We start from the raw sequence: 10,671 nt of genomic DNA on the forward strand, positions 1-10,671 counted from the left end.
CCTATGGTAAATGAGCAAAGGAGGCTGTGAAAAATTGTCTATTGTTTAACCTTTTGATCTTTTTTTTTTTTTTTTTAAATACACGAATGATCCATTTCAAGTTTAATAGCAACTACCTGTTTAAGATCAACTTTAGCACCGTATGAAACCAATGCTTTCACAATTTCTAATCCTCCATTTTGAACAGCAATGTGGAGAGGGCTACTTTTTTCGTTATCTGTGTAGTTCACATTCTCCTCGATGCAGTATCCCATCTTTTCCGCTGAAATAAGTACATATACGAAGTCACTATAACATTGTACAGCTGAAGTAATGAAAGCGTTTACGTTAATCCTGAACAGAGCTACCTGTCTTCAAAACAATGTCCAAGCATTTTAAAGACCCCGAGAATGCAGCCATGTGGACCGGATAGAATCCCAGCTTATTTCTCTTACACAGCTTTGCCCCGTGACTTATCTATAGAACAAAAGAAGACATGAAACAGAAGATATTGAGGAGTTAAGGAAATGAAGCTTCAATCACAATTTATCAACCAAATCCTCTTATTTTATCTCCATTTATTATGTCCCCTCAGCCTCATCTGTTCTGTGATTGCATTATTCATTTAATGGATAAAATGGGTTTATTTACTAAAGCAGGGGTCTGCAGGAGAGCTGCAGTTTCAACTCAATTTCACTATCCATCATGAAGGGCCATCCTCAGCGAGTTTCTCCTTGGTTGGTCGTATGATGTTAAGTCAGGTTTTTGGTTTTTTTTGTCCCTGACCAACTGAAATATACATTATGGACTATGAAGGGCCTTTTAAGTCCTTCTTTCAGGAGAAATCTTTCAGGCATGGCCCTTCATGCAGCACAGTGAAACACCTGCTTTAATGTATAAACACATTTTATTGAAGAACAAAATGAGTACTGTTGCACTGAAATATTTGAGTTAATAAAAAGTTATTTTGGGTGCAGCACTTTCATGTAATTTTTTACTTTTAATTTTAATTCTATAATTCCCTAAGATTTCTTCATCATTCCTTCACATTATAGGTAACCAGCCATATGTAAACTTACTAGTAACAGCAAAGCTTCATGGTTGTCCTTGTAGCATGCTAGCATTATTGGTGTATTCCCAAGATCCCCTTCAAGATCAATATTTGTAGCAGGATGAAGAATCAATACCTAGACAAGAACATAACTCAATCATTACACACGGACATATTATTTCTAAACCAATTTTGAGATTACTGAGTAACAAATATATCAGTAGAAGGGAGCGCGTTTTTAGACATGATCAAAAAATGTATAATCAGACTGCTTTGAAACAATCTTATCCAAATGATACATTTATTAACCATGGTGATTAGGCTCACTGCTCCTTTATTTTGTATACTTGAAACAAGTGTGTATGCTAAATGACTTTTCCCCGTGAAGACGTTTGCTCTATTGTCATATATTTAAGTTAAGTAATTCACAATAAGATAGTACAATGTCAAATTGTTGACCATGTCACACTGTATATGTATATGGCCGGGGATCCTGGCTCATTCACTAATTTACAATAATCAGGAAGAAGGCTTTAATTTAATATTGCAATCTGGTCTTTAAAAAATGTAATTTTGCGATTTGAGATGCTTAGATCATGGTCAACTAGCTAGTTGCTAAGCACTTTACAGTATTTGCCTGCATTGTTCTATAACGTTTCAGCTATTCAGATATATTTAAACATAAAATGCAATATAACAGCTACTTGTCTATGTCATTTGCAGAAAAAAAGTATTAAGTGATTATGCAAGAAGAAAAATGTCAGAACTGTAGACTAAAACTCGATGGTCACATGATTTATATTTAATCAAGGAACAAGGACTGCGGTTAATAGGTGGAAAAGTATTCCAAGTTCAACTAAGAGGTTGCTGAAATACATAAGGCTATAGTGACCATAATACAAGACTAATGCCCAGAAAAGTGGACAGACTGAATAGGCTAATATGTCCAAATTCAACCAGCAATCTCAAAACTTACCATGATGCGTAGGTTGTTAATATACTTTACTATAAATATACTGTTGTATTTCGCTATGTGCTCTAATAGATTTATACAAAATGTAGTTAGACACAGTTTCTTTATGGCTTCAATGTGATCCAGCATCACATAAAAACACGATGCATGCAGTTTGTCACTGCCGACAGTAAATACCAAGGAAAAGATCATGTATTACTTTGTGCAGGGATGATTTCGTGGTTACCTCAACAATGGCGTTATAATGTAACTGGATAGCCAAGTGCAGTGGTGATAGTTTGTAGAAGTTGCACACGTTTGGGTCAGCTCCTCTGGACAGGAGTATTTTAGCACTGTCAATTTTATTTTTCTGTACGGCCCAATGGAGTGGCGTGTTTCCGGTACAATCTACGGCATTGATCACTAAAAGGAATGCAGAAAAAAAACTTTTTACGATAACCAACATGCAACACTTTTTGGTGGATATACACAAACTGGTGTATTTACTGTCTGATGCTTACGGATTGTTACTCCAGAGGCATTCTTTTGAGGCGGTTGCAAAGCAGAGTAAGGACTTGCATTCAGGCTAAAGCTACTGTTTATTGTCATGGAAATGCAAATATAGTGGTACGAATACCACAATATGGATTAAGTCATAAATAAAAAAAGCAAAAGAGCAGGCATCTTGACTTCACAAAAGGCCAGCGCTGCCATAAAGACCAACTAGGTACCTGAGAGTGATGAGATTTTTTCCTACATTAGCAAAAAAAATGGGTTAGGAGGGGAGCAACAGTAATGTAGTTTACTATAACCCTATAATGTAGTAATGTAGTCACTATAACCCTAGATAAAGGTCTGAATCATTTTAATAAACAGTAAACGCAACTTTTTCTGAAATCTATTTACAAATTTTATAAATAATTATTGCTTAGAAATGTACTGTCGTGTGAAAGAGAAAGTACACCACAATTCTATGGTTTATATATCAAGACATAATAACAATCATCTGTCCCTTAGCAGGTCTACAACCTCAGATGAACAACAACACATCACATATTATATCGTGCATTATTTATTCAACAAAAATAAAGCCAAAATGGAGAAGCGATGTGTGAAAAAACTAAGTACACCTTATGATTTAATAGATTGTAGAACCACCTTTAGCAGCAATAACTCAAATTAATCATTTCTTGTATGACTTTAATCAGTCTTTTACATCGTTGTGGAGGAATTCTGGCCCACTCTTCTTTACAACGTTTATGTACAGTTCTCTTAAGGACCTGCCACAGCATTTCCATCGGGTTGAGGTATGGACCCTGACTGGGCCATTGCAACACTTTGATTCTCTCCTTTATTAGACATTCTGTTATAGATTAGCTGGTGTGTGTGGGATCATTCCCAAATCACAACTCCACCGCAGTGCTTGACAGTTGGTATGGGGTGTTTGTGCTGATATGCTGTGTTTGATTTTCACCAAACGTGGCGCTGTGCATTATTACCAAACTCAGGCCAGGTCAGTCTGAGATGTAACACTTGGGTTTTTTGCAATTTCCCTGAGCATTGCACGGTCTGACCTTGGGGTGAATTTGCTGGGACATCTACTCCTGGGAAGATTGGCAACTGTCTTGAATTCTTTCCACCTGAATGATGGACTTTAAATTGTTTGGAAATGGCCTTATAACCCTTCCCAGATTGGTTGGCAGCAACAATTGCTTCTCTAAGATCATTGCTGATGTCTTTCCTCCTTGCATGGTGTTAACACACACCTGAATTCTCCAGGCCAGCAAATTACAAAAACATCAGCTTTTATAGAGATGGTCACACTTACTGATGATCAATTAATCAAGGGGATTTGATTAGCAGCACCTGTCTGCTACTTAGCATCTTAATTCCTATGGAAGCAGTCAGAGTGTACTTAGTTTTTCATTTTCCATTTTAGGGTTATGTTTGTTCACAGACAGTTACAATCTTTTAATGTTTTCTGCTTTGTTCATTTTGGATATTTGTTTTGAAATTTTTTTTTTTTTTTTTTTTTAAAGCAAAAGAGAGAGAAAGGGGCGCTGAGAGGTTTTCGCTTACCAAGCTGTGAGTACCCGCTCGGCACCCCTCTCTCTCTCCTCTGCGGCGAGTCTCCCTGTTCGGTCTCGGTGCCGGCTTGTAATGCTGAGTGCCGGAAAATTTCCGGCGCTCAGCATTACAAGCCGGCACCGAGACCAAACAGGGAGACTCGCCGCAGGACTGCTGAAAGGTAAGTACAAGGGGGGGGGAGGAAGGGTAGATAATGGGGGGGGGGTGGCAGGGACGGAGGGAGAGGAAGGGTAGATAAGGGGGGGGGCAGCATTTTACAATTCGCCCCAGGCGGCATTTTGCCTTGGGCCGGCCCTGGGACCTACATCACCTGTTTCACTTTCTGCAGTTACAAAGAGTGCATATACGAGCATCCAGATCCAGCACTCTTGGCTACAGACAATAGCTGCATTAATAAACAAGCAAGGTTTTCAATGAAATAAATGTCAGGGAAGCAAATCAGATTTCCTTATTGATTGCATGGCACCAATAAAGTAGTTCACTGCAGTATGAAAACTATTGCATCTTATACATGCACTACATTTGCATCTATACATCTGACAGCACATAGGCTTGGGCATTGGACATTTCTAGCTCCTTAAAGTAGCTCCCTTTTAATCTTCAAATGTTTTATTTGATGCACTTTTATAGCAGATATACATTTTCAATGTCAACGGCAAATAACAAAATACAACAATAAAATTGGTCGCTCTGTGTGTATTATTATTTAGCGTTTGAATGCATTACCGTCATCAGTAGATTCATTGATAATCATCAACATCAGTTCTAAGAAACCGTGCTTCGCAGCGTGGTGGAGTGGCGTGGCATCAGAGTCATCTCTGACAGTCAGACTTGCAGGAGTTTTCAGTATAAAGCTCCGAACACTGCAAACATTGCCTTCTGCAATAAACTAGATCAAAAAAAAAATTACAGTACATCTGGAGCCTATTCAACTCTTTAAACTTTAGCCCTATTTTAGACCACAATATTTGTGTCCTATAATCTAAATTTTGGGATGGCAAGCAGTCAGATAAGTGCAAAAGAATCCCCATCTCAAAAAAAATCGAAATGCTACAACATCTTTTCCACTCTAATATCAATGCAGAGAGTCCTTTAAATACTCTTTGCTCTAAAACTCAAGTCTCAACATTGTCTATAATGTGGGGAAGCACTTTATAGGTTGTGGTAAACAACAAGTAACATTTAGATGTGCCCTAGGGGCCACCTTACATCTCATTGAGGTAGTAGGTTGATCTGTGATCTCCCACTTTCAGACAATCTGTATGAAGATTTATCACACTTAGAGTCTACGAGTGTTTAGGCCAGTTGCAAGGAATAGGAGAACACACGTTTGTGTCCAAGTCGTCCTCTCCCCCCATAATGGGACAACCCCTACCTGCATATTAAGGTAGACACAAGGTATAAAAAAAAGCATATATTACATTTTTAAACCATTGGTCACCTGACACTTAAAATGTATTTCAGTATAATGTGGACAGGTAGGATTCTAATACAGCTCTACAGCACACATCCCAAGTGCCCTTGGTAATACATGAAATGCGCTATTTTATTACAGAGCAGTTAATGGACTATCAAGTTATGTGCGATTGTAATGCATGGTATGATGTTTGCAAAATAAGTTATTTTTGTGTTTCTGCACGCTTTGAAGCTTGGGTGAGCAGGAGGTTTTTTTTAACTAGGGATTTAAATGAATCAGCAATGATTTTTATGCAACCCTGCATTTATTATTTGTAATATGTGTTTTTACCATCATAATCGTGTTGTCCCAAAGGGCTGGCAATGAGTCATAGACTACTTGGTGGGTTTCACTCACTCAGATTTGTTTTAAATCTCACAGACTAACCAGTCCAATTATCTTGATTTCTTATTATTGAGCAGTTGAAGGTCTCTTGTGCATTATCAATGTTCCAGCTGTTTAATCTCACCATACTCTTATTGAAAACTAATTATCTCAGAAGCTTAAGATTGTAAGCTTGCGGAGCCGGGCTCTCTTCACCTAATGTATCGCTCTGTCTTAGTCTGCCAATTCTAGTCTTGTCATACCCCTTGAATATATGTATTGTATAAAGCGCTGCGTAAATTGTTTTAAATAAAAGATAATAATAATCTTGTTTTCGTCTCCGGCTACTTTGTGTGTAATGCAGTGTGTTATGATTACCCCCTTTTCTTGCAGCTACTCAGTCAGTGAACGGACAGGCCACCACTTGTCTTTTTAACAGTCTGTGTGTTTTTTCCTAGTACTCTATCCCCTTTATGTACATCTACACATTTCCTAGCCCTGTGGCCCACCTCAGCCTCAGGGCAACTGCATTTTGGCTGTACAAATCTGTATGGGGGGTTAATCACTAGGCAAAAAACATCTGTTTTGCTTAAAGCCCTGAAAACTGGACATTGTCTGCAATCTGACTCATGAAAGCTTGAGGAATATGAATCTTAGTAATTAATACTTTGATTTATAACCAACTCCTTGTTGGTTGGATGGTTTGTTAGCAATAACAATGGGACATTTATCTGTCAATGTATTGGCATTTAAATCATATTTCCACATAACTGAAACATCTACTATGTCTTTCCAAGCCAAAGTGTCGTTGCATCTCATCTCTGATCTCTAAACAACGCAGGGCCATGTTTACACTTTATCCTCAAGTAATCTTTGGACCGCTGATGCATCCTTTCTAACTTCTAATGCAACACAACTGAAAAAAGGTGAATTAGAATATCAGCTACCTTTTCTCTTTTGTTGCGGGGATATCCACAGAAGCAGAATTATTCCTGTGATCAGCAGGCCAGGGACGACCCAGAGCCCTAAGGTTACAGGCCATCTACTTCTAAACACTAGGCTTGGTAGCAGGGGCAGCAAACAAGTACCTGGTGTAGGACTTAGAAATGTCCTTGTTTTGAAAGGAAAGCTAATTTTGTCCATTAAAATAACATGAAATAGATTAGAAATACACCGCAGACTTCGTCACACAGTAGTGTGTATGTGTATAGATTATTAACAAACGTAGCAAGGCAGGCTTTGTAATTGGAGTGAATGTGTTTAATTAGGAATATTAAAATATATAAAGATAAAACACATTTCGACCTTGTGGGGAATTAATAAAATAAACCAATAAATAATAATAATAATAATAATAAATAAACCATAACAATTTGCAAAATATGAACTGGCCAAAGGAGGGGTATGAAAAGACATGCACTTTTTACATCACTACAGTGCCCAAACCCTTTTAGCACCACACAGTAAATGGGTCACAACATGCTCCTTAAAGGTGCTAGTAGCCCACCTGGCCAACATGTCCCATGCGTGGGGAGGGTCACTGCACCTGGCTGCTGGCACATGTGGCTCACCCCTGCTCCATACCTTGAATATGAGCTGCGGCTCCACCTCCTGCAGGCTGGTGTCGGACTGCAGGATCACCCCATCGTATTCACTGTCCCCCTTATCCCCCGAAGGGTTAAACATCCTCCGGATGGATTTCCTCATGTCTTCTCCTTGCAGTCGGACCCACGGTGTCTGTCGGCCGGCAGCAGCTGTAAGACACGCAGAGCAGAGGCAGTTAGACTTGCGCTTGTGACCCTTGGATAAGCGGTCAGCCCGGACAGCGGCACATTAATAACATCCATGTGCGGGGGATGATGGCCCCTTTCCCCGGGGGGCTGTCCGGTGGCGCCTCCGCCCTCCACATGCTTTCCGCTAAGTGCTAGAAACTCACAGGACTCGCTAGCGATTGTTTTCAAACGTAGGAAATGGGGTGAACTAACGGGGTGGGGTGGAGCCACTTGCCCCAAAAGCGAAAGACTCTCGTGATATTCCACGCCTAGATGCCAAGGAGTGAAAAAAAAACCTTCAGCGTGGGCTGCTTCTCCAGCGAGTACAGACAGGTCGCGAGTGGCTGTGGCTCCTCAGCAGATGTGCGTGGATTACTGTTACCTCGACTTAACCTTTCTTCCTCTTTAAAGTGATATCTAGTGATTTTGGTGACTTTCAGATGTAATTCTTGTGAGAATCCAAGATTTAACGGGATTTAATGCAACTTTGGAGTTTTATAGACTGACCAATGAAGTTGCCAGGGACTTCCTTAAATATTTATATATATATGTGAAATTAATGAATCAATGAAAATGTCTCATTTCACTTTCATGACATTTTACAGAAAAGTTATTTAAATAACAAGAGAATCTGGTTCTGGAGACAAGGGGTATGTGGTTACCCAGGGGTGTAGCATAGGCTCCTGGGGTGCAGAAGACCCACGGAGGATTCTTGGTGCTCCAGTGGATCCTTTGAAGATGACAACGAGAACATCTGCTGCTAAAGAGTTTTCTAATTATTTATTATCAGGCACATGAAAAAAGGTTTATCATCCCTGGTTTATTTAATGTGAAAAATGGCCATCTAAGGTTTATTAACATTACTGCACATAATTAAAATTTCACAAATGTGGACTGACGTAATCGTAGATAACGGAATATAAATCCACAATCAGTTACCATACATACCTTACATTTGGAGACAAGCTAGAGGGGTATCTGGTTACATTTTTTATATATAGCGCCAACAGATTCAGTAGCGCTGTTAAAGTGCTGTTATAATTTATATTTCAGCTGCGGTTTTTTAGAAGCACTTGTTGGGTTAAAGCGATAACCAGTTCAGCACTAAAATATTTGCACCAAGATACATTTTATTTATATCAAGAAGTGTACGTTGTAACATTTTTAATAAATTTTATGTTAACTATGTATGGCACAATTTGTATTACGTTTATGTAAGTTGCTTGAAGATCTTGAAGTAAACTCTACTTTCCCAAGATTTGGGCACTCTTTCTAATGAAGGTCTGCCAAACATACCCGATTTAGTAACATACACACTTTCAAGCTGTATCCTTCATTATATATTGGAGAATCAGAAGTCTTAAAATCAGACATAAAGTTCATTTCTCGGAGATATAACTTTGTGGAAGTGGCAGTTAGCCATAGGTGCACATTAAGGTCATAATATAGGGCAAAAATTAAAAAAGAGGGAAAAAAAGACTTAACATCTCCATTTATTAAACAAATATATATTAAAATAAAAAAGTGGTGGGAAATTGAATTGTCCCTGTTATGGGCTATAATCCGACCAAGGGGGAAAAGAACTCCATCAGAATCACAGGGTAGCAGAATATGGGGCAATCAGATGGTGCATTCTAATGTTTGCGATCAAAGACATATCCGTGAGCCTAACCCTGGGGTAGAAGGTCCAAGCCTGTTTTGATGAGGGAACAGGTGCCTGTGCATTCCCACCAATCTCCACCACTAGCTTCCTTGCGGTGCTCTCCTGACTTCACAGTGGAGACTCTCCAAAGAGCCTTTCCCATTAGGCAAACTGAGTGGCTGAGGGTGCTGCTCTCGGTCATGCCAAGAACAGCATATTATTGTAATACATCAATGGGAACAGTTTCCAAAAGTCAACATTCAGGACATTGTTGCACTATTGTTCTGAGTATTGCGCAATTAAGAAGGTCAGCTAAGTTGGTAGGAGACTGCTGAATGACACAATGTGGACACATAAACATGTCTTGAAAGACAAATGGTAATACAGAATGAATAAGTCGGGGTTTTATTCATCAAACTGTTGGAATATAACCCCATCGTTCTCTGTCACGTTGTCATTCAGGTGTTTATTATGTAATGTCTTACTTGTAAAGCTGAGTAATAATAAATAATAATAGTAAGTATTTTATAAATTTTCACACTGTATTGCGTTACATATATATATGGCATGCAGGCACCTTGCTATTCAGATAAGCCTCCTAGCATTAGCAAAGTATACTGAATTAGATACTTTTGTTAGTGTTAACAGCTCTTTGGCAACTTTGTGGAATTTTAAAAGTAAGTTTAGATTAAAAGCATATAAACATGTTACCTATTTCCAAAGAACAACATAAGCTTGAATTATATAGAAGCCCAATAAAGGTGAGAAAGCAGGGCCATGGTAAAGAATTGACCGGTTCTAAAATAGTGTAGTAAAGATGGGAAGATATGACTCTTCGCTTTTCCCACTAAGGGGTTGCACATATTAAGTGGCTGCAATGGCCTCACCAAAGTTATCCTTATTGAACTGACATTTATTTTAATAAAATCATGATACCGCTTTATATGTTTAACTTACGTATATATATAAAAAACACAAACTAGAGATTGTAATCAGGCCCTGACTGGCAATTTGGCACAAGCGGCTATGTGAGCACAAGAATGGAACATTAGGCCTATCATATACAGCCACCCGCCGTGCTTATGTTATTTTGCGGCCATCGGCCTTAAAGTGCCAGGGCTGCCTTATTATCGCAAGTCTGGCCCTGATTGTAACAATGACATTGACAATGACAAATGCATTTATTGTAGATAAAGTGGTGGTGGTGGATAATTTAGCCAAAGTAAAATCATCAATGAGAAGCCAGTAATTCCGATTACAGGAGAGAGAATGTTAACACTTTTTTTTCCCTCACTAGAGGAAAAACTAGAGGAGGCTCACTTTTGTCGTTTTGCCATTTAATGTACACTGTATATGTATATATCCATTATATATGGTTGTACATTCATGTTGGCTGCACACAAATCC

The 10,671-nt window shown here is 38.8% G+C and overlaps 1 protein-coding gene across 1 annotated transcript in view; it reads right to left on the bottom strand.

The window, feature by feature from the left end:
- The window catches only part of TRPA1 (transient receptor potential cation channel subfamily A member 1), a 28,951-nt gene extending 21,254 nt beyond the window's left edge, over nt 1–7,697 (bottom strand). The window contains exons 1-6 of the mRNA XM_053466914.1: nt 7,435–7,697; nt 4,797–4,959; nt 2,230–2,405; nt 1,059–1,166; nt 348–456; nt 117–262 (exon numbers count right to left, since the gene is read on the bottom strand). Coding sequence (XP_053322889.1) covers nt 117–262; nt 348–456; nt 1,059–1,166; nt 2,230–2,405; nt 4,797–4,959; nt 7,435–7,557 — 825 coding nt within the window. The 5' untranslated portion in view covers nt 7,558–7,697. The remainder of the gene's footprint in view (nt 1–116; nt 263–347; nt 457–1,058; nt 1,167–2,229; nt 2,406–4,796; nt 4,960–7,434) is intronic.
- Nucleotides 7,698–10,671: the final 2,974 nt, after the last annotated feature.

The sequence above is a fragment of the Spea bombifrons genome, chromosome 5 (genome assembly GCF_027358695.1).
Source record: "Spea bombifrons isolate aSpeBom1 chromosome 5, aSpeBom1.2.pri, whole genome shotgun sequence".
Classification (NCBI taxonomy): domain Eukaryota; kingdom Metazoa; phylum Chordata; class Amphibia; order Anura; family Pelobatidae; genus Spea; species Spea bombifrons.